The sequence below is a fragment of the Lampris incognitus genome, chromosome 18 (genome assembly GCF_029633865.1).
Source record: "Lampris incognitus isolate fLamInc1 chromosome 18, fLamInc1.hap2, whole genome shotgun sequence".
NCBI lineage: Eukaryota > Metazoa > Chordata > Actinopteri > Lampriformes > Lampridae > Lampris > Lampris incognitus.
This window is the reverse complement of record NC_079228.1, coordinates 37504687-37529333: the sequence shown is the minus strand read 5'-3', so window position 1 is coordinate 37529333 and position 24647 is coordinate 37504687. Positions and strand designations below refer to the sequence as shown.

Sequence of the window (24647 nt, the reverse complement as noted above, 5' to 3'; positions counted from 1 at the left end):
ACAACCAAAATCCTTTATTCACAGTCAGAATCCTTTATTCACAACCAAAATCCTTTATTCACAGTCAGAATCCTTTATTCACAGTCAGAATCCTTTATTCACAACCAGAATCCTTTATTTACAGTCAGAATCCTTTATTCACAACCAGAATCCTTTATTCGCAATCAGAATCCTTTATTCACAGTCAGAATCCTTTATTCACAATCAGAATCCTTTATTCACAGTCAGAATCCTTTATTCACAGTCAGAATCCTTTATTCACAGTCAGAATCCTTTATTCACCAGTTGTGTTCAGACATACAGGGATTGATCAGCACATTGCTCTTTCAAGACACAATAATACACAAAATATACAGAGACACAAGATGAATATCTAGTTTGATTGCCGAAGAGGTTTGTCCTGTGTTCGTGTGGTGTCGGGTACATTGGAAGGATGCCTTTCAGACTGGAAAATCCCACGTGAACGGCATACCAAACCAGAGAAACAATGCTGTAAAGTTGGAGAAATGTTCAGCACATGAGCTGCAACGCAAAAGTAAAAGTAACCTTTCACCTCTCGAGAATGTGGCGGAAGACAAATTTGTCACGGTCGATTGTAAGAAAAAGTCAGTTACTGCTTTAAAAGCTCTATAAGTGTTTTGCATTCTCTTCATTATCCAGCAAAAACTGATAGCAGCTTTGGAAATGCCTTTTAAATGGAAAGAGCGGCTACAGCAACATTAGCTTTTGGACTTGCGCCATCATGACCGCTAACCAAGTGGGGAGGAAAACATCTCCAGTTCGCTAAGTGGGATTTGCCGAGTTCCTGAGGGCGACACGAATGCAGCATCATTAAAGGAAATTTAAAGTGATTGAGGGCGGGGGACTCTACAGGTCCCTTCAGTGCACATTTAGCATCCCTCTTTATAAACTTCAGATAAGCAAGAGCACTTTTATTTTACTTTTGTCGTACTTGCAAAAGCTAAACTTCAGAATAGTATGCGTGAACTTTACATGTACTCTAGACTTGTTGAATAATTTTTTTTGGAACACTTTTAGTACTGGTGTAAGTCAACTAAAGGTAGACATATTAGTCCTAACAGTATGCTCTCTCAGTTAACTATAAGAACTCATTCAAGTGTACTTCTATAAAGTAAAAAGTGGGCCCATTTAGACAAAAAGTAACATAAAGGTATACTTATAAGTGCACTTTTAGCTGCCCAAAGTTAGTATACTTTTAATACTTTAGCATATTTTTAAAAACATATGCTTAATACAAAGATATATGCTAAATGAAGGTTGCTACTGAGTTCAATTAAATGCAGAATGTTTAATTTGAAATTACTTTCTTTCAATGATATGGTCACCTAGCTCTGTTTATCTCATCCAAACAGACTGGAAGTTAACCCAAAACCTCTGACCCCACTCTGACCTTTCTCCTAACCTTTTATGCTTGACCTTTGAACCCTGCCTTTGATCAACAGACCTGCCAGGCCATCTCAATTAGCGTCAATCCATTTCAACAACTTGGAAAGGTGCCCACAGAAACTTCCATTCAGCATCCATCCATTATTCGAACCGCTTATTCTGCTCTCAGGGTCGCAGGGATGCTGGAGCCTATCCCAGCAGTCATTGAGCGGCAGGCGGGGAGACGCCCTGGACAGGCTGCCAGGCCATCACAGCGTCGACACACCCAGGGACAATTCAGTATGGCCAGTTCACCTGACCTACATGTCTGTGGACTGGGGGAGGAAACCGGAGCACTCGGAGGAAACCCACACAGACATGGGGAGAACATGCAAACTCCACACAAAGGATGACCTGGGACAACCCCCAAGGTAGGACTCAAACCCAGGACCTTCTTGCTGTGAGGTGACCGCGCTAACCACTGCGCCACCGTGCTGCCTGACCATAAACCATAGACTGTGAAATTGCAATTGGTGATGGGGGACATTTGATTGTTGATGTTTACTGTCAATCAACACATACTGATCAATACTTAAGGTTTGACTCTCATCATCCACTGGAGCACAAACTAGGAGTCATCAGGACACTGTACCACCGAGCTGACAACGCCCCCACCAACACAGTGGCCGGGGAAGGGGAGAAATCCCACATTAAACAGGCCCTGGTTAAGTGTGGTTATCCTAACTGGGCATTTGTCAGAGCCAGGAAGACGCCCAAACAGTGCACCAGCCAATCGAAGAGAGGAGAAGGACCACAGCTGCTTAAATGTAAAAACCAGTAGTGATTCCGCATGCGGCAGGAGTGTCGGAACAGTCGAAACCTGCAGAAACTTGATACCTCAGAGCTGTAAAATCGGGGATCTTGGAGAAACGAGATGATCCTCCTGTGGTTTTTGACATTTTATTGGATTGCTGGCTGTCTGTAACCACCTTCCCATCATAACTGTAAGCACGTTTTTAAGCAAAAATTTGAAAAGTTGCAAAAACTAAAATGCTGTTCAGTTCTGTGAGCAGGACGACTTAACCAAAGTGTTCAAGGGCAAAAAAAAAAAACTGGTTGACAAGAATCACATCGCTGGCGAATTTAGAAAACCTGTTTCATTCTCTCTTTCTTGAATCATCTCTTTATTGACATGGAACAGTTCTGACCCAAGTCTTTTACAGGATTTAAAAATTTTCGTCAATATTTTCACATTTCCATTTAACTTACCTTATTCACTTCACAAATTTTGCATTAAAGCTAGCTTGATGAGAACATTGCTAACGTTGAGGCCTTCATGTGTGAGAGCTGTTTGTGACAATAGAAGACTACCTGGTCTGTTGGACCAATTTCTTTTCTCATTTTATTTCAGCTGATTATACAGCACTGCCAGAAAGGTTCACATTTTGGCCATTTTTAAAAAATATTTTTATTGATATGAATTTCATACATATAAATAAATGTATATTTTATATGTTTTCTTCTCTGTTATTATTAGTGATAATAATGAACTTTATCTATAGAGCATATTTCCTACAAAAGATGCTGGTCAAAGTGCCTTACATTGGAAAGAAGAAAATGAAAACAGTCACAAACAGACAAAAATGCGATTACAATCAAAAAGAGAAAATGAAAATCAATTAATAAGCATGTAAAATGATAAGAAAAACATTTCATGATAGTGATTAGGATGAGAGGCTAATCGGACTGTCTATCTATCTACTATCTGTCTATCTATCTATCTAGTATCTGTCTGTGTGTCTGTCTGTCGCTCTGTCTCTGTCTCTGTCTGTCTGTCTGTCTGTCTCTCTCTCCCAGCTCCACATTAGTTTACAGGGAACAGAAACACAGACTTCATTGTTTGTTTGTCAAGCAGAAGCCTGATGCTGCTGGCAGTTTAGCTCATCAGATGAACCATGACGTTTATCCCCCGTTTCCTTCTGCCGGGCCGCCCGGTTTAAAGGCTCATTCCACCAAAATTCACATGCAGCTCTCTAATTCTGCAGAGCCGAATGTGTCCTCTAACATTTCACGCGTTTGTCATCTGCTTTATGAGTTTTCAGATACAGGCTCCGGAGATGAAGGCAAACGGAGTCCGATGACAATTTTCAACAGCATTTTTTTTTCCCACCATCTCCTCTGGCAGAATGTCAGCCTATTCTTACTTTCAGTGGTGGCTCCATGTTTTCCAAGCTGGTCCCATAGACTCCCACATAACAGCTCTGTGTTGTGTGAACCGACGTGACCTTAAGAGAGCTGACCTCACACCGGAGACTAGAAAATGAATAGGTCGTCTTTTTGTTTCTGGTCCCTCTGAGGAGAGAAGGAGGCCGTTTGTTAAATAGGCTCTGAATATAAATGAAGGACAGATTGTGGGACTGGCTGTGTGTTAAAAGTCAAGTTGATTCATTTTTAAATCCATTTTAAAGCTGTTTAATAACTGGGACTGTAACGAACTTCCTTTCTGTGTGGAGTTTGCATGTTCTCCCCATTTCTGCGTGGGTTTCCTCCGGGTCCTCCCACCATCAAAAAGACATGCATGTTAGGATTAATACTCCTTCCTGTCTGTGCCCCTGAGCAAGGCAATGGAAAGAAGAACTGGAGTTGTTCCCCGGGCGCTGCAGCTGCCCACTGCTCCTATAAAATAGGATGGTTACATGCAGAGAACACAGTCATTGTAACCTGTACAATGACAAAAAAGAGGCTTTCTTTCTTTCTTTTCATATTCATTTCCAAGTACAAGAACATACAAAGAATTTGTCTTGGTATGTTGTTGCAAGAGGGAAGCATTAACAGTAAATAGTAAAGATAAAAGTTAAGAATGATAAATAAAAAAAACAAAAACAAGATAAAATAAAAGTAAGGTGCAATCACCACAGGTTCAGAGTTGGAACAGTGGGCAGCACGGTGGCCCAGTGGTTAGCGCTGTTGCCCCACAGCAAGAAGGTCCTGGGTTCAAACCCAAGGGGTTGTCCAACCCTGGGGGTCATCCTCTGTCTGGAGTTTGCATGTTCTCCCCGTGTCTGCGGTGTGTTTTCGCCGGGTGCCCCGGTTTCCTCTCACCATCAAAAAGACATTCATGTTAGGGTTAATACTCCTGTCTGTGCCCCTGAGCAAGGCATGGCAAGATAAACTGGAGTTGGTCCCCAGGTTCTGCACTGCGCCTGCCCACTTCTCCTAGCTACACTGCTAGGATGGGTTAAATGCAGAGCGTAATTTCCCTACGGGATCAATAAAGTCTCAAAATAAAAAACAAAACAAAACATGAGACCCCGTGGCAGGAGCTGTATTTACCAAAGTTAAGTGATAATTTTAAGAAATTATTTAAAGAATGAGAGTTTACCCAGCCGCTGAGGATGCACAAGTTAGTGCATTCTTAGTGCCGGTCCCAAGCCTGGATAAATGGGGAGGGTTGCGTCAGGAAGGGCATCTGGTGTAAAATCTTTGCCAAATCAAATATGCGGATCATAAATAAGACTTACATACCGGATCGGTCGAGGCCCAGGTTACCAGTGACTGCTACTGGTACTGTTGGCCAGCAGGTAGCCAAAGGAAACTATGCTACCTTTGGGCGAAGGAGAAGGAGAGGGGGAAGGCATGTCCAGAGGCAGCGAGAGAGGAGGAAGGATGAGAGTCGGAACTTTGAATGTTGGCACGATGACTGGTAAAGGGGGAGAGCTGGCTGATATGATGGAGAGAAGAAAGGTAGATGTATACTATGTGTGGAAGAGACCAGGTGGAAGGGGAGTAAGGCCAGGAGCATCGGAGGTGGGTTCAAACTCTACTACTATGGTGTGAATGGGAGGAGTAATGGGGTAGGGGTAATTCTGAAGGAAGAGTATGTCAAGAGTGTGTTGGAGGTGAAGAGAGTGTCAGACAGAGTGATGGGTATGAAGCTGGAAATTGAAGGTGTATTGCTGAATGTGATCAGCGCATATGCCCTGCAAGTTGGGTGTGAGATGGAAGAGACAGAAGAATTCTGGAGTGAGTTGGATGACATGGTGGAGAGGGTACCCAAGGGGGAGAGAGTGGTGATTGGAGCAGACTTCAATGGACATGTTGGTGAAGGGAACAGAGGTGATGGGTAGGTATGGTGTCAAGGAGAGAAATGTGGAAGGACAGATGGTAGTGGATTTTGCGAAAAGGACGGAAATGGCTGTGGTGAATACATATTTCAAGAAGAGGGAGGAACACAGGGTGACGTACAAGAGTGGAGGAAAGTGCACACAGGTGGACTATATCTTATGTAGAAGGCACGATCTAAAGGGGATTGGAGACTGCAAGGTGGTGGCAGGGGAGAACATAGCTAGGCACCATCGGATGGTGGTCTGTAGGATGACTTTGGAGACCAAGAAGAGGAAGAGAGTGAAGACAGAGCCGAACATCAAATGGTGGAAGCTGAAGAAGGAAGACTGTTGTGTGGAGTTCAGGCAGGAGTTAAGACAGGCACTGGGTGGTAGTGAAGAGTTGCCGGATGGCTGGGCAACCACTGCAGAAATAGAGAGACAGACAGCTGGGAAGGTACTTGGTGTGTCATCAGGACAGAGGAAGGAAGACAAGGAGACTTGGTGGTGGAATGAGGAAGTACAGCAAATTATTCAGAGGAAGAGGTTGGCAAAGAAGAAGTGGGATAGTAAGAGAGATGAAGAAAGTAGACAGGAGTACAAGGAGATGCAGCGTAAAGCGAAGAGAGAGGTGGCAAAGGAAAAGGCATATGGTGAGTTGCATGAGAGATTAGACACTACGGAAGGAGAAAAGGACTTGTACCGATTGGCTAGACAGAGGGACCAAGCTGGGAAGGATGTGCAACAGGTTAGGGCGATCAAGGATAGAGATGGAAATGTGCTGACAAGTGAGGAGAGTGTGTTGAGAAGGTGGAAGGAGTACTTTGAGGGGCTGATGAATGAAGAAAATGAGAGAGAGAGAAGGTTGGATGATATAGGGATAGTGAATCAGGAAGTGCAGTGGATTAGCAAGGAGGAAGTGAGGGCAGCTATGAAGAGGATGAAGAGTGGAAAGGCAGTTGGTCCTGATGACATACCTGTGGAGGCATGGAGATGTTTAGGAGAGATGGCAGTGGAGTTTTTAACTAGATTGTTTAACACAATCCTGGAAAGTGAGAGGATGCCTGAGGAGTGGAGAAGAAACATACTGGTACCGATTTTCAAGAACAAGGGCGATGTGCAGAACTGTATCAACTACAGAGGTATAAAGTTGATCAGCCACAGCATGAAGATATGGGAAAGGGAAAGAGAAATAGAAGCTAGGTTAAGAGGAGAGGTGATGATCAGCGAGCAGCAGTATGGTTTCATGCCAGGAAAGAGCACCACAGATGTGACGTTTGCTTTGAGAATGTTGATGGAAAAGTATAGAGAAGGCCAGAAGGAGTTACATTGTGTCTTTGTAGAAACATACGAGAGGGTGCCGAGAGAGGAGGTGTGGTATTGTATGAGGAAGTCGGGAGTTGCAGAGAAGTATGTAGGAGTGGTGCAGGATACGTATGAGGAAAGTGTGACAATGGTGAGGTGTGTGGTTGGAATGACAGATGGGTTCAAGGTGGAGGTGGGATTACATCAAGGATCGGCTCTGAGCCCTTTCTTGTTTGCAATGGTGATGGACAGGTTGATGAACAAGATCAGGCAGGAGTCTCCATAGATGATGATGTTCACGGATGACCTTGTGATCTGTAGTGAGAGTCGGGTGCAGGTTGAGGAGAGCCTGGAGAGGTGGAGGTATGCACTGGAGAGAAGAGGAATGAAAGTCAGTAGGAGCAAGATGGAATACCTATGCGTGAATGAGAGGGAGGACAGTGGAATGGTCAGGATGCAAGGACTGGAGGAGACAAAGGCATATGAGTTTAAATACTTGGGGTCAACTGTCCAAAGTAATGGGGAGTGCAGAAGAGAGGTGAAGAAGAGAGTGCAGGCAGGGTGGAGTGGGTGGAGAAGAGTGTCAGGAGTGATTTGTGACAGAAGGGTACCAGCAAGAGTTAAAGGGAAGGTTTACAAGATGGTAGTGAGACCAGCTATGTTGTATGGTTTGGAGACAGTGGCACTGATGAAAAGACAGGAGGTGGAGCTGGAGGTGGCAGAGATGAAGATGATAAGATTTCCACTGGGAGTGATGAAGAAGGACAGGATTAGGAAGGAGTATATTAGAGGGACAGCTCAGGTTGGACGGTTTGGAGACAAACCAAGAGAGGCAAGATTGAGACGGTTTGGACATGTGTGGAGGAGAGATGCTGAGTATATTGGGAGAAGGATGCTGAATATGGAGCTGCCAGGGAAGAGGAGAAGAGGAAGGCCAAAGAGGAGGTTTATGGATGTGGTGAGGGCCATGCCTTGCTCAGGGGCACAGACAGGAGTGCTAACCCTAACACGCATGTCTTTTTTGAGCTCGTTTGTGTTTCATGTCAACAGAGCACCTTTGGAATTCAATTTAAACTTATAAAAGGATAGACAGATATGTGTGTATATATATATATAAATATATGTCCATCTTATATTTGAATATTTATACTTGATGTATCTCAGGGTGCAGATCGGTACACGCCACTGGCACACTGTCTTTCTACGACACATCATCTCAGAGCATTACAGGTGTGGTGCTGTGTCGTCTCGGGTAGAGTTTGAGTTTTGTGTACATCTGTAACTTGCCCATGTGTTGTTACGCTGCTGTGACACCCGGATTTCCCCACAGGGATTCGTAAAGTCTCATCTCATTTTATGTCCTCAGAGTTTTTCCAGAGCTGAATGTTTTGAGTCTGGTTTTGTGAAGGTTGTTACGCGACGGCCTGGTGGAGACATGACAGGTTGGCGTAATAAAGTTTTACATGGACATCAAAATGTGAATCCGGTGACTTTTTATCCTCTTTGTGAGGTCATGAATGACAGAGGCCCTGGAGCTCGTCCACCTGCACTCAGCAGGGAGCTCAGCAGGGAAACCGGACTAAACTCCAAGTTAAAACAGACATTTTCTCCTTGTTCGACGATTGGGACGGTCTCGTTAATGTCGTAAAACGTCCGGCAGAGGACAGCGACGGGTTCAGAGGACATCAAAAACGGTCCCCCGCGTTTCCTCGAAGCATCTTAAAATTCAGATGTTTTCCATGGCTGTGGCCCCGCCGGCCGCCCTCCACCCAACCGGGACCAGTAAAGCTCTCAGAATTACATCAGAGAGAGAGAGAGAGAGAGAGGAGGAGGAGGAAGGGAGAGAGAGAGAGGGAGAGAGAGAGAAGGGAGGAAAAATTCTTGAGGTATGAGAAGATTTTACTGCTCCCCTCCCCTCTCCTTTCCTTCCTTCCTTCCTCCCTTCCTTCCTTCCTTCCTTCCCTCTTTCCTCCTCCCTCTCTCTCTCTGTCCATTCCCCCTCCTTGTGGTCATTCAGAGTTTCATAGAGCAGACCAGACAGAGAGGGAGAGAGACCTCTGGACCATCTGGCAGACAGACAGACAGACAGACAGACAGAGGCTGAGAGAGATTCGTCCCTTCTCTATCCAGGTAAGGAGTTTTTGATATTTCTAATGCTTTATTTATTTTTATTTTTATTTTCATATTCATTCATAATCCATCCTGAAGTATTCTATCAATATTCTGTCACGTTGACAGCCGGGCAGCATTACTGGATTCTTTCCGTGCGTCCGTAGATTTAAAAACAGCAAAACCGTGAGCTTTCTCATTAACTGCATCTGGAAGTCAAATGGTGAAATCAGTTTTAGAGGTTTTGAGAGTTCTGTCATGTTTCGAGGCACCAGACATCAACTTGTATTCATATCCCGGGTTAAAAATGTAAAAAAAATGGACCGCCTTTATAAAAGAGTTACAAAGTAATCACGAAATGTATCCACTGGACGAGATTCTGTGATGGATTAAATGGGTTTGAGATCATCCCGCGCCGGATTATTTTCAGTTTCAAGTTTCAAGTCAGGGTACAGGCCTTACGTTAAATGAAGACGACAGACAGTCTGCACTGGTACTTCTCGTATTGGGTGAGGTGTGTGTGGTGGTAGTTGGTGCCTGCAGGTGTGTGTGTGTGGTGTCAGTTGGTGCCTGCAGGTGTGTGTGTGTGGTGTCAGTTGGTGCCTGCAGGTGTGTGGTGTCAGTTGGTGCCTGCAGGTGTGTGCGGTGTCAGTTGGTGCCTGCAGGTGTGTGTGGTGTCAGTTGGTGCATGCAGGTGTGTGTGGTGTCAGTTGGTGCCTTCAGGTGTGTGTGGTGTCAGTTGGTGCCTGCAGGTGTGTGTGGTGTCAGTTGGTGCCTGCAGGTGTGTGTGGTGTCAGTTGGTGCATGCATGTGTGTGTGGTGTCAGTTGGTGCCTGCAGGCGTGTGTGGTGTCAGTTGGTGCATGCAGGCGTGTGTGGTGTCAGTTGGTGCATGCATGTGTGTGTGGTGTCAGTTGGTGCATGCATGTGTGTGTGGTGTCAGTTGGTGCCTGCAGGCGTGTGTGGTGTCAGTTGGTGCCTGCAGGCGTGTGTGGTGTCAGTTGGTGCCTGCAGGTGTGTGTGTTGTCAGTTGGTGCCTGCAAGTGTGTGTGGTGTCAGTTGGTGCATGCAGGTGTGTGTGGTGTCAGTTGGTGCATGCAGGCGTGTGTGGTGTCAGTTGGTGCATGCATGTGTGTGTGGTGTCAGTTGGTGCATGCATGTGTGTGTGGTGTCAGTTGGTGCCTGCAGGTGTGTGTGGTGTCAGTTGGTGCCTGCAGGTGTGTGTGGTGTCAGTTGGTGCCTGCAGGTGTGTGTGTTGTCAGTTGGTGCCTGCATGTGTGTGTGGTGTCAGTTGGTGCATGCATGTGTGTGTGGTGTCAGTTGGTGCCTGCAGGTGTGTGTGGTGTCAGTTGGTGCCTGCAGGTGTGTGTGTTGTCAGTTGGTGCCTGCAAGTGTGTGTGGTGTCAGTTGGTGCATGCAGGTGTGTGTGGTGTCAGTTGGTGCATGCCTGCAGGTGTGTGTGGTGTCAGTTGGTGCATGCAGGTGTGTGTGGTGGTAGCTGGTGCCTGCAGGTGTGTGTGGTGTCAGTTGGTGCATGCAGGTGTGTGTGGTGTCAGTTGGTGCATGCAGGTGTGTGTGGTGTCAGTTGGTGCATGCCTGCAGGTGTGTGTGGTGTCAGTTGGTGCCTGCAGGTGTGTGTGGTGTCAGTTGGTGCATGCAGGTGTGTGTGTGTGGTGTCAGTTGGTGCCTGCAGGTGTGTGTGTGTGGTGTCAGTTGGTGCCTGCAGGTGTGTGTGTGTGTGTGGTGTCAGTTGGTGCATGCAGGTGTGTGTGTGTGTGTGGTGTCAGTTGGTGCATGCAGGTGTGTGTGTGTGTGTGTGGTGTCAGTTGGTGCATGCAGGTGTGTGTGTGTGGTGTCAGTTGGTGCATGCAGGTGTGTGTGGTGTGTGTGGTGTCAGTTGGTGCATGCAGGTGTGTGTGTGTGGTGTCAGTTGGTGCATGCAGGTGTGTGTGGTGTGTGTGGTGTCAGTTGGTGCATGCAGGTGTGTGTGTGTGGTGTCAGTTGGTGCATGCAGGTGTGTGTGTGTGTGTGGTGTCAGTTGTGCATGCAGGTGTGTGTGTGTGGTGTCAGTTGGTGCATGCAGGTGTGTGTGTGTGGTGTCAGTTGGTGCCTGCAGGTGTGTGTGTGTGTGTGGTGTCAGTTGGTGCATGCAGGTGTGTGTGTGTGGTGTCAGTTGGTGCATGCCTGCAGGACAGGCTGGGATGAGTGTCCACCGTCTGGCAGAGGACAAGTGCATCACCGATGCTCAAACGTGCTGTCAGTGGCTGAAACGCTTTTAATGCAAACCGTTGAAATGTTGTTAGTCCCTTGCGTGCAGTCAGCAGGTCATAAAAGCTTCGCTGACTGCTACTGATACTGAAGGATATCGCCATTATTGATCCGAACAGATACCCACGACCGATCTCGGCTCAGTTAAGTCTCAGATGGGGTGACCCCAAGTCCGTCTTGACGTTGCTCATCATCTGGAAGTGTTATTGTGCTATTAAAGGAGGTGAAGAATGGCAGTAGAATGAAACTCAAGCCTCATGTCCGAGCTGTCTCAGGTTATAGCTAGTAGCATAGCATGTGGTCAGAAAGCTGCAAAATAACAAACAACAACAAAAGCTATGAAGAGGCCGAGACATCTCCAAGACAGGACTCCCGTCTTATCCCGAAGTGCAGGGAACCTCTCCAGAGTGCTAGCGTTACAAGTGGCCTTGGCACGGAGACACGGTCCTGTCCTCCACACAAAACAAAGACCAGATATACTTGGGTATCTCTTGCTTACAGTCCTGTCGGCGGAGCCAAGTTTGTGTTTGAGAGCCTGCCGGACTGAGTTTATGTTGGCTACTGAAACACGGAGCCGGTGCGAGGACGGGTGTGACAGGATGGTAGACACGAGAAAAGGATAGCAGGGTGTGTGAGGAGGTTTGAGGACAAGTGGAAAGACTTTATCACCCTCCTCTGTTGCCCTGTTGCCCCCCCCCCCCCCAATCCCCGTTGGCTTCGACAGCTCCGTCGACAGCAGTCACGTCCAGGTATTTACAAGCTCATGGGGAAACAGAGCTGGTCTCTGGTCTAGATGAAGCCACGGGTGCTGGACACAACGTCCGGTCCAATGAAACCGCGTCTGAATTCATGAATGAAACTCAGATTTTCATTTCACAGCCCCCCCCCCCCCCACACACACACACACACACACACAAGCCTCAGTCGTCAGGCTGTGTTTTCACCATCACACGGTTCGGTTGAGCCTACATCGAAGCCCGGGTGACGTAACGCTCGTCTTTTCCAGAGAGGAAAACGTCACCTTCGTCCCTCCATTTAAAGCGAGTGGAGGAGAAGAAAGAGATGAGACAAATAGTAAAGTAGACAATTTGGCAGAAAAGGGGGAATATAAATGGATATCTAACAATTGGATCCAGAAAACGGCTTACTCTTGAAGATACGCCTGGCTATATTTAAATGTAGAGAGTTTGATATTTGGTCATGTGATCTCAGGCTTACATGACATCCAGTATCCAGGGACAAGGTGGCTTTTATCATGATGTGTTGAATAGATGTCTCAATTCAGGACCAAACTCTTTCTCTAAACGAATTCACATGAACATGAAGATAATCATACCACCCCCGTGTACCCTCCCCAATACCCCAGCAGACAGAGAGAGAGAGAGAGAGAGAGAGAGAGAGAGAGAAGAGAGGGACAGGGAGAGAGAAGAGAGGGACGGGGGAGAAAAGAGAGGGACAGAGAGAGAGAAGAGGGACGGAGAGAGAGAGAGAGAAAGAGAGGGACGGGGGGGGAGAAGAGAGGGACAGGGAGAGAGAAGAGAGGGACGGGGAGAAAAGAGAGGGACGGAGAGAGAGAAGAGGGACGGAGAGAGAGAAGAGGGACGGAGAGAGAGAGAGAGAAAGAGAGGGACGGGGGGGAGAAGAGGGACGGAGAGAGAGAAGAGAGGGACGGAGAGAGAGAGAGAGAGAGAGAGGGACGGGGGGAGAGAAGAGAGGGACACAGAGAGAGAAGAGAAGGACGGAGAGAGATAAGAGAGGGACGGAGAGAGATAAGAGAGGGACGGAGAGAGAAGAGAGGGACGGAGAGAGAGGAGAGGGACACGGAGAGAGGAGAGAGGGACAGGGAGAGAGAAGAGAGGGACGGAGAGAAGAGAAGGACGGAGAGAGAAGAGAGGGGGCAGGGAGAGAAGAGAAAGGGAGAAGAGAGGGACGGAGAGAGAAGAGAGGGACGGAGAGAGAAGAGAGGGGCAGGGGAGAGAAGAGAAAGGGAGAAGAGAGGGACGGAGAGAGAAGAGAGGGACAGGAGAGAGAAGAGAGGGACAGAGAGAGAAGAGAGGGACAGAGAGAGAAGAGAGGGACAGAGAGAGAGAAGAGAGGGACGGAGAGAAGAGAAGGACGGAGAGAGAAGAGAGGGGCAGGGAGAGAAGAGAGGGACAGGGAGAGAGAAGAGAGGGACGGAGAGAAGAGAAGGACGGAGAGAGAAGAGAGGGGCAGGGAGAGAAGAGAAAGGGAGAAGAGAGGGACGGAGAGAGAAGAGAGGGACGGAGAGAGAAGAGAGGGACAGGGAGAGAGAAGAGAGGGACAGAGAGAGAAGAGAGGGACAGAGAGAGAAGAAAGGGACAGGGAGAGAAGAGAGGGACGGAGAGAGAAGAGAGGGACAGGGAGAGAGAAGAGAGGGACAGAGAGAGAAGAGAGGGACAGGGAGAGAGAAGAGAGGGACAGAGAGAGAAGAGAGGGACAGAGAGAGAAGAAAGGGACAGGGAGAGAAGAGAGGGGACAGGGAGAGAGAAGAGAGGGACAGAGAAGAGAGGGACAGGGAGAGAGAAGAGAGGGACAGGGAGAGAAGAGAGGGACGGAGAGAGAAGAGAGGGACAGGGAGAGAGAAGAGAGGGACGGAGCGAGAAGAGAGGGACAGGGAGAGAGAAGAGAGGGGCGAGAGAAGAGAGGGACAGGGAGAGAGAAGAGAGGGACAGGGAGAGAAGAGAGGGAGAGAGAAGAGAGGGACGGGAGAGAAGAGAGGGACGGAGCGAGAAGAGAGGGACAGGGAGAGAGAAGAGAGGGATGGAGAGAGAAGAGAGGGACGGAGCGAGAAGAGAGGGACAGGGAGAGAGAAGAGAGGGATGGAGAGAGAAGAGAGGGACGGGAGAGAAGAGAGGGGCAGGGAGAGAGAAGAGAGGGACAGGGAGAGAGAAGAGAGGGACAGAGAGAGAAGAGAGGGACAGAGAGAGAAGAGAGGGACAGAGAGAGAGAAGAGAGGGACGGAGAGAAGAGAAGGACGGAGAGAGAAGAGAGGGGCAGGGAGAGAAGAGAGGGACAGGGAGAGAGAAGAGAGGGACGGAGAGAAGAGAAGGACGGAGAGAGAAGAGAGGGGCAGGGAGAGAAGAGAAAGGGAGAAGAGAGGGACGGAGAGAGAAGAGAGGGACGGAGAGAGAAGAGAGGGACAGGGAGAGAGAAGAGAGGGACAGAGAGAGAAGAGAGGGACAGAGAGAGAAGAAAGGGACAGGGAGAGAAGAGAGGGACGGAGAGAGAAGAGAGGGACGGAGAGAGAAGAGAGGGACAGGGAGAGAGAAGAGAGGGACAGAGAGAGAAGAGAGGGACAGGGAGAGAGAAGAGAGGGACAGAGAGAGAAGAGAGGGACAGAGAGAGAAGAAAGGGACAGGGAGAGAAGAGAGGGACAGGGAGAGAGAAGAGAGGGACAGAGAAGAGAGGGACAGGGAGAGAGAAGAGAGGGACGGGAGAGAAGAGAGGGACAGGGAGAGAGAAGAGAGGGACGGAGCGAGAAGAGAGGGACAGGGAGAGAGAAGAGAGGGCGAGAGAAGAGAGGGACAGGGAGAGAGAAGAGAGGGACAGGGAGAGAAGAGAGGGAGAGAGAAGAGAGGGACGGGAGAGAAGAGAGGGACGGAGCGAGAAGAGAGGGACAGGGAGAGAGAAGAGAGGGATGGAGAGAGAAGAGAGGGACGGAGCGAGAAGAGAGGGACAGGGAGAGAGAAGAGAGGGATGGAGAGAGAAGAGAGGGACGGGAGAGAAGAGAGGGGCAGGGAGAGAGAAGAGAGGGAGGGAGAGAGAAGAGAGGGACGGGAGAGAAGAGAGAGAGAGACGGAGCGAGAAGAGGGAGGGAGAGAGAAGAGAAGGACGGAGAGAGAAGAGAAGGACGGAGAGAGAAGAGAAGGACGGAGAGAGAAGAGAGGGGCAGGGAGAGAAGAGAAGGACGGAGAGAGAAGAGGGATGGGAGAGAAGAGAGGGACGGAGAGAGAAGAGAGGGACGGAGAGAAGAGAGGGACACGGAGAGAGAAGAGAGGGAGGGAGAAAGAGAAAAGAGAGAAAGAGAAAAGAAACGGACAGAGAGAGAGAGAGAAGAGAGGGACACGGAGAGAGAAGAGAGGGACGGAGAAAGAGAAAAGAGAGAAAGAGAAAAGAAACGGACAGAGAGAGAGGGAGAAGAGGGGGACAGGGAGAGAGAAGAGAAAGAAGAGCGGGACAGTGAGAGAGGGAGGGAGAGAGAAGAGCAAGAGGGAGAAGAGCTAGAGAGGAGAGAAAGAAGGCCCCCGGGTAGCGTAGCGGTCTGTTCCGTTGCCTGCCAGCACAGGGGGTCGGTGGTTCGAATCCTCGTGTTACCTCCGGCTTGGTCGGGCGTCTCTACAGACACAGTTGGCCGTGTCTGCGGGTGGGAAGCCGGATGTGAAGAGTGGGGTAATTGGCCAAGTCCGGCTGGGGGGGGGAGTGACAGCATCCATATGAGAAACATTGAGGGAGTTAGAGAGAGAGATGAGTGACAGAGGAAAAGAAGCATGCACGAGATATGAGAAGGAGAACAGAAAAGCAACACATGTACCCAGAGAGAGAGAGGACACATCCAAACGGAGAGCCGGATCTGCCAGGTGGAGGACCACCAGACCATGCCGGTCCATCTTCCTCTCTCTTTACCCTCGGCGGTTCATGTCTCTCGTCCCAGTTGGGTGTCAACAGACGAGTCACCCCCTTTCTCCATCTTCTCCCTCTGTTTCACGGCTCTTTCTCCCCCCCCCCCCCCCCCCCCCCGTGTTTGGTTTCGCTGGGCTCCAACATGCAGAATGAGCTATCGGCACATCCGGGCAACGACGCCACGTGACTGTAAGAGTGTCACGTAACGAGAGAAAGCTCGTAAAACGTGGCGATGACTTTAACGCAACGGGGTTTCCGGTGAAGCAGGTTAATAAAGAGGACGAGTGGCCGTGTTCTCAATCAGGTCCTCAGGCATCGCTGAACCGAACACCAGCCGTGGTGGAGAAACGTGGCGGATGACTTTACAGAGTAGATACAATGTTGCAACGTGCATGGATAAGAAGACACGCTGGCCGCCGGTACGCGGATCCGACCCTTTAGTCGAGCGGTTAGCGAAGCCTCCTGCGGTGCGGGCGATGCGGGTTCGCGTCCCGGCCGCGGCACTTCCTGTGGTTGCGTTGTCCCCCCGAATTCGCTACGGTATTTCATTCAAGTCGTATCGAACATTAAACTTTTGGCAAATGTTGTTTTATTCTCAAAACCAGTTTTGAATCGTCGTTCTGTGGGATTTGGTCGGGCCGGTCCTCCCCTCCGGCAGGAGGCCGGATGACGTGAGGCTGTTGGGAATTCTCACCATCTGCTCTCCGCATCCAAACCTGCCGCCGCCTCTGGGTTTCAGCTGTGCGGGGGGGACGTCGGATCTTAAATGAATTATCTAGGCTAAAAGCCTCTCCGGGGGGCAGAGGCACGGCGGTCGGGTCAAGAGGTTAAACTTATATTTGTGGTTGCTACTGTAAACTACTAATAAGACACGTTAGCCCCTAGTTAACGGGTCTGACCCTTTAGCCGAGCGGTTAGTGATGTCGCCTTGTGGTGCAGTAAACCCCGTATCGAATCCCGCACCGGGCAAGAAAATAACCGGTTACATTGGTGGGAGCGGTGGGATCCGGAAGTGTGCAGATCCTCAGAAGTCTCTTCGGAGCGCGGGAAGAACAAAGCGCGAGGGCGCGCTTCCGGGAGAAGGTGACGGCTGTAAACTACTAATAAGACACGTTAGCCCCTAGCTAACGGGTTTGACCCTTTAGCCGAGCGGTTAGTGATGTCGCCTTGTGGTGCAGTACACCCCGTATCGAATCCCGCACCGGGCAAGAAAATAACCGGTTACACCACCAAGTGCGGCGTCCGCAGTCTCGTCTGGCAACGTTTCGTTGTAAGGCACAGATCATTACATTTAGTAACGCAGATTCGGATGAGTGAGGAAAAGTTTTTAACTTCAGTAAATGATTTTCATCCTTAAAAGTCAGGTCTCTGACACCGTCGGGTTCGGATCAGATCAGATGAGCTGGAAATTTACCCGTGCGAGAAACCTAAAGTGTGCCAGCAGCAGAGAATTAACAGAGAGAAGCAGACCCCGTGGGGTAACACTTTAGTATGGGGAACGTAGTCACCATTAATTAGGTGCTTATTAGCATGCAAATTAGCAACATGTTGGCTCTTAATTGGTCATTATTACGTACTCATTAATGCCTTATTCTGCATGGCCTTATTATACAACCAGTAAGCCATTAACTATGAGTTTTCCCTCTATAACCTCAGAAGTATTGCTTATTAGTAGTACCATCTCAATATGCTTTGCTTAGTATGAATATGCTCTGTTCTTACATAACAACACACAAAACAACAAGTGTTCATAGTGTTACATTACTGTACATTAAGTTTTTGTTACTTAGAATATGTTCCCCATACTAAAGTGACATCTTGATCATTACTAATTCACTAGTAATTAATTTTTTGTTACTTAGAATATGTTCCCCATACTAAAGTGACATCTTGATCATTACTAATCACTAGTAATTAAGTTTTTTTACTTAGAATATGTTCCCCATACTAAAGTGACATCTTGATCATTACTAATCACTAGTAATTAAGTTTTTTTACTTAGAATATGTTCCCCATACTAAAGTGACATCTTGATCGTTACTAATTCACTAGTAATTAAGTTTTTGTTACTTAGAATATGTTCCCCATACTAAAGTGACATCTTGATCATTACTAATTCACTAGTAATTAAGTTTTTGTTACTTAGAATATGTTCCCCATACTAAAGTGACATCTTGATCATTAATAATTCACTAGTAATTAAGTTTTTTTACTTAGAATATGTTCCCCATACTAAAGTGACATCTTGATCGTTACTAATTCACTAGTAATTAAGTTTTTGTTACTTAGAATATGTTCCCCATACTAAAGTGACATCTTGATCATTACTAATTCACTAGTAATTAAGTTTTGTTACTTAGAATATGTTCCCCATACTAAAGTGACATCTTGATCATTACTAATTCACTAGTAATTAAGTTTTTGTTACTTAGAATATGTTCCCCATACTAAAGTGACATCTTGATCATTAATAATTCACTAGTAATTAAGTTTTTTTACTTAGAATATGTTCCCCATACTAAAGTGACATCTTGATCGTTACTAATTCACTAGTAATTAAGTTTTTGTTACTTAGAATATGTTCCCCATACTAAAGTGACATCTTGATCATTACTAATTCACTAGTAATTAAGTTTTGTTACTTAGAATATGTTCCCCATACTAAAGTGACATCTTGATCATTACTAATTCACTAGTAATTAAGTTTTTGTTACTTAGAATATGTTCCCCATACTAAAGTGACATTTTGATCGTTACTAATTCACTAGTAATTAAGTTGTTGTTACTTAGAATATGTTCCCCATACTAAAGTGACATCTTGATCATTACTAATTCACTAGTAATTAAGTTTTTGTTACTTAGAATATGTTCCCCATACTAAAGTGACATCTTGATCATTACTAATTCACTAGTAATTAAGTTTTTGTTACTTAGAATATGTTCCCCATACTAAAGTGACATCTTGATCATTACTAATTCACTAGTAATTAAGTTTTTGTTACTTAGAATATGTTCCCCATACTAAAGTGACATCTTGATCATTACTAATTCACTAGTAATTAAGTTTTTTTATGTTCCCCATACTAAAGTGTTACCCTCCGTGGATAACGTGACCACTTTAAAAGCAGAGCTTTATTTCAGCGCCGTAATAGAGACACAACACGTGACTGGTCAGCAAAATGAAGCTGTCGTGTAGGTATTACAAGAGTCTGATTTTCCACACGAGACTCACCAATGTAGCGCACAACAGGTAAAGCACAGCATCCTGTGCAGCTCGCGGCAGTTCCGGTACGCAATTTATTAATTTCGGCTGATCTTCGGCTGAGAGTCTATAAACGGCCAAACTAAAGCACTCGGGGCCTTGATTCTTTTTGGAGGTTATTGGGGATGACCAGGGGCACCTATAAAAAATAGCAGAACATTAAAATTATGCATAATTAATTGTGCATAAATATGCAAAATACGCATTTTTCTAAAAAATGGCTAAAAAAACCCCGCTTTTCTCGGCATTTCAGATGATTCTGAGCATCTTTGATTTTTTCACCTATGAATTTTGTTTCTGGGACTTAGAAATGTTTTGGCATTATGCAAAATAAATGCATTTTTCGCAAAAATGCACTTATGATCCTCGTTTTTTTTTGGGACGGTGGTAAGTATTGTTCCAGAGAGGACCAGAAAAATAGCGGAAAATTAAAATAATTATGCATAACTATTGCAAAATATGCATTTTCTAAAAATGGCTAAAAACCGCTTTTCTCGGCATTTCAGATGATTCTGAGCATTTGGGGGGAGGGAGTTGGAGTGGGGGGGGGTTTTAGGGGCAGGGGGAAGGCGGTTAGCTAGCAGGAGGAAGAGGAGGGAGGTTTAGAGGGGTGGAGAACCAAACCGCTACATTGTAGCGGGGTTCTTAATTTCAACTCTGTTCACTGGCAAATAAGAGCTATAGATAACCTGAACCCGTATGTTGGTTTGTGTGAAGCGGAGAGTCTGTCGGGGTTCGACTCCAAAAACCTCCACAACGAGGCAGATATCTCGCATACTGTAAGTCAACAGGAACGATGAAAATACTGCGAAAGCCCCCTGCTAAACGGCAGCATAGTGAACCGGTCTTTAAGAGCAAGTCTTTTTTTCCACCGTGGTTTTACTAGCTAACATGCTACACTGACAGAGCCCATAAACGGCTAATTGGCCCATTTCTGCTAATTGTGACTAATGTGCTTGCTGAGCTAGCATGTGTTTTAAGATGGAGGTTTCTTCTTATTTCCAGAGAGAAAATCTGCAGGAGGTGGGGGAACTGAAGTCAGAGGAGTCGGAGGGGGAAAAAATTGTTAAACTGACATCCTGTCCCCCCCCCCCCCCCAAAAAAAAGAAAAGGGGCAACTCCTGATTTGGAGACGGATTGGGGTGCTGGTGCTATTTACAAAGAATCTATATATCTCAAATCTCAACTATCTGGGGTCTGGCAGTCGATTTCTGTTCAACGAAATAAACATCCGCAAGCAGGGGGAACTCTCCAGAACAAACCGGGACCACCCCCACCCCCCCATACCCCCCCCATACCATTCCACCCCAGTGAGGATTTCCCCAACTTCCCAGCAGCTGGTGTGAACCTCCACGATGCCCCCCCTCATTTTTTCCCTCCTCCTCCTCCTGCTGGCTTTCCCCGCCTGTCTGACCTCGTCGGCTTCGCGGGAGTTAGAGTTCAGAGGTCAAAGGACGCCGAGGGACACGAAGCAGGACTCCATCAAGGTGACTTAGAGAGCAAATGACCAAGCTGGACGGTTGCATGTAGTCATTACTTGGAATGATGGATGCTGGATAGATAGAGAGATAGACAGATGCATGAGCAGACAGATAGACACATAGCTGGATAGACAGGTAGATAGACTGACAGACCGACAGAGATAGACATGTCGACACAGACAGATGGATAGATAGACAGATACGAGATAGAAAAAAGATAAATAGGAAGACAGATAGGACACATGGATGGATAGACAAGACATACTAACTAGATAGATGGCTAGGTGGATGGATACATAGGTTCGTGGACAGGACGAATAGCTATTGTATGGAGATTTAATTAATTAATTGGTTATCTGACAGCAAAGCCGCTCATTTCTGTAGCAAAGACCACACAGTGAATGCTTTGACTCACTTTTCCCGTTGTGGCTACTAAAGGTGGTGATCTCGGAGGGTTGTGTCACTAATGGGGACTCATCCGACTCAAGCCAGGGAGGTAAAGACCAACGCTTCAGGCACACGACATAGAACATATAGAGGTGTTGTTTCTATCGATAACCTTTTGTGAAATGCTGAATTATAAGGAACAGGAAACTAAGCCTGCATCCATTTTGCATTGTTCCTTTTTTTTCCTTGCATATTTTCCCTTTTTTACTTTCTTCTTGTACTTTTTACATCAGAAATGGTTTGGTCATAATGACCATTTTGAACAACAAAAAAAAAAAAATCATACCTAAAGAAAAACGATCTTTTTTAATACAAATGGTAAACACCTAATTTGGACACGAATACGCCGATAGAAAAACACTTCTGTCACTCACAATAAGCCTTTTTTATTCAAAGAAGCTTTGAATTTGTCAGGAGTCGCCACGTCTCCCGTTAGTCCCGCTGATCTCTGTGCTTCCCAGGTAAAGAAATAGACCTGGCAACCTGGTTCTCCTCTGGTCCTGACCCACCAGATAAAACTGGTCCCATCTGGGTCTGGGTCTGGGTCTGAGTCGTGCGGCTGCGAGGCGGACTTTGCTGTCCTGAGGGAGCGTGTGGAGCGGCTGGAGAGGGAGGTGTCAGCACTGAGGGGAGAAGTGTGGAGGAGCTGAGGGCGGATGCTGCACTACCAAGGAGAGCAAAGGTACCAGGAGACCTCTGTCTGTCATCTGTCTGTCTGTCTATCTTGTCTCCCCTGTCTCTCTGTCTGCCTGTCTCTCTCTCTTTGTCTGTCTGTCTTTCCGTCTGTCTGTCTATCAATGTGTCTGTCCGTCTGTCTGTCAATGGTTCTGTCTGTTTAGCTGTCTGTCCTCTGTCTTTCTGTCTCTCTGTCTTTCTGTCTCTCTGTCTTTCTGTCTGTCTGTCTGTCTGTCTGTCTGTTTATCTGTCTGTCTGTGTGTCTGTCTTAAAGTCTGTCTGTCTGTTATCTGTCTGTCTGTGTGTCTGTCTTAAAGTCTGTCTGTCTGTCTCATCCATCCGTCTATCCATCAATCGATCTGACCCACATCTCTTGCAACAACGTGTGATGTATGTTACATGCTGATATCCCATCTCAGCATGTGTGAGTCCTGTTCATGGTATAGACATTGTGTTCACACATAGTATAACATTCTGTTCACACAAAGTGTAACATTGTGTTCACACATAGTATAACATTGTGTTCATATATAGTGTAACATTGTGTTCACACATAGTATAACATTGTGTTCACACAAAGTGTAACATTGTGTTCACACATAGTATAACATTGTGTTCACATATAGTGTAACATTGTGTTCACACATAGTATAACATTGTGTTCACATATAGTGTAACATTGTGTTCACATATAGTGTAACATTGTGTTCACATATAGTGTAACATTTTGTTCACATTTAGTGTAACATTGTGTTCACATATAGTGTAACATTGTGTTCACACATAGTGTAACATTGTGTTCACACATAGTATAACATTGTGTTCACATATAGTGTAACATTGTGTTCACACATAGTGTAACATTGTGTTCACATATAGTGTAACATTGTGTTCACACATAGTGTAACATTGTGTTCACACATAGTATAACATTGTGTTCACATATAGTGTAACATTGTGTTCACATATAGTGTAACATTGTGTTCACATATAGTGTAACATTGTGTTCACATATAGTGTAACATTGTGTTCACACATAGTGTAACATTATGTTCTTTCTCCCCAAGGTGTGCAACATTAGGGAAATAGTCGCTCAAGTGACAGTTTTGCTTGGATTGAATCCTGGTGAAAATCAGGAACACCGTGTCCATCATGCCTCACAGCCTGTCCTGTTACACACACACACACACACACACACACACACACACACACATACACACACACACTCCTCACAGCTGACCAGTACCACCACAGTGTAGTTTATAAAAGTGCGTGTGTCATATCTACACTTCGTTTTTGCATTATATGACCCTTTAGATTATCATTATTATCAGCATTAATAATCATTATTATTGTTGTTGTTTTTCCTTTCCACTGTTCATTCATACAGCACACACACACACACACGTACCCAAACATGCACAGACAGTCGTTATTCTTTAATATCTGAAGATATATTTTGGTATGTTTTGTGTGTGTGTGTGTGTGTGGTGTGTGTTTGTGTGTGTGTGTGTGTGTGTGTGTTTGGTAGAGAGAGAGAGAGTGAGAGTAGAGAGAGAGCGCAAGAGAGAGAGTAGAGAGAGAGTACAGAGTGCGAAAGAGAGAGAACGAGAGAGAAAGAGTAGAGAGTGAAAGAGTAGAGAGAGAGAGAGAGAGTAGAGAGAGAGAAACGGAGTAAAGAGAGCAAAAGAGAGAGTAGAGAAAGAGAGAGTAGAGAGTGAAAGAGTAGAGAGAGGTAGAGAGAGAGAGAGAGAGAGAGTAGAGAGAGAATGAGAGAGTAGAGAGAGAAAAACGGAGTAAAGAGAGCAAAAGAGAGAGTAGAGAAAGAGAGAGGAGAGAGAGAAAGAGGAGAGAGAGAGAGAAAGAGAGAGTAGAGAAAGAGAGTTGAGAGAGAACGAGAGAGTAGAGAGAGAGAGAGAGAGAGAGAAGAGAGAGAGAGAGAGTAGAGAGAGAACGAGAGAGAGAGAGAGTAGAGAGAGAAGGAGAGAGTAGAGAGAGAGAGAGTAGAGAGAGAGAGAGAAGAGAGAGAGAGAGAGTAGAGAGAGAACGAGAGAGTAGAGAGAGAGAGTAGAGAGAGAGAGAGAGAACGAGAGAGTAGAGAGAGAGAGAGAACGAGAGAGTAGAGAGAGAGAGAGAGAGAGAGAGAGAGAGAGAGAGAGAGAGAGAGAGAGAGAGAGAGAGAGTAGAGAGAACGAGAGAGTAGAGAGAGAGAGAGAGAGAGAAGAGAGAGTAGAGAGAGAGTAGAGAGAGAGAGAGAAGGGAGAGAGAGAGAGTAGAGAGAGAACGAGAGAGTAGAGAGAGAGAGAGAGAAGAGAGAGAGAGTAGAGAGAGAACGAGAGAGTAGAGAGAGAGAGAGAGAGAGAGAAGAGAGAGAGAGAGAGAGTAGAGAGAGAACGAGAGTAGAGAGAGAGAGGAAGAGAGAGAGAGAGAGAGTAGAGAGAGAACGAGAGAGTAGAGAGAGAGAGAGAACGAGAGAGTAGAGAGAGAGAGAGAGAAGAGAGAGAGAGAGAGAGAGAGTAGAGAACGAGAGAGTAGAGAGAGAGAGAGAACGAGAGAGTAGAGAGAGAGAGAAGAGAAGAGAGAGAGAGAGAGAGAGGAGAGAGAGAGAGAGAGTAGAGAGAGAGAAGGAGAGAGAGAGAGAGAGTAGAGAGAGAGAGAGAGAGTAGAGAGAGAGAGAGAGTAGAGAGAGAGAAGAGAGAGAGAGAGAGAGAGAGAGAGAGAGAGAGAGAGAGTAGAGAGAGAGAGAGAGAAGAGAGAGAAACGGAGTAAAGAGAGCAAAAGAGAGAGTAGAGAAAGAGAGAGAAAGAGAGGAGAGAGAGAGAGAAAGAGAGAGGAGAGAGAGAGAAAGAGAGAGTAGAGATAGAAAGAGAGGAGAGAGAGTAGAGAGAGAGAGAAAGAGAGGAGAGAGAGAGAGGACACTTTGCGAGAGAAAGAGAGGAGAGAGAGAGAGAAAGAGAGAGTAGAGAGCAAG

At 46.4% G+C, this 24647-nt stretch overlaps 1 protein-coding gene across 1 annotated transcript in view; it reads left to right on the top strand.

Annotated features, from left to right (window-relative positions):
• The first annotated feature begins 20428 nt into the window (after positions 1-20428).
• LOC130128445 (tenascin-X) overlaps positions 20429-24647 on the top strand; it is a 64846-nt gene continuing 60627 nt past the window's right edge. The window contains 5 exon segments of the mRNA XM_056298054.1: positions 20429-20560; positions 20993-21050; positions 21463-21479; positions 21481-21630; positions 21632-21683. Of these exon segments, the coding sequence (XP_056154029.1) occupies positions 20429-20560; positions 20993-21050; positions 21463-21479; positions 21481-21630; positions 21632-21683 (409 nt within the window).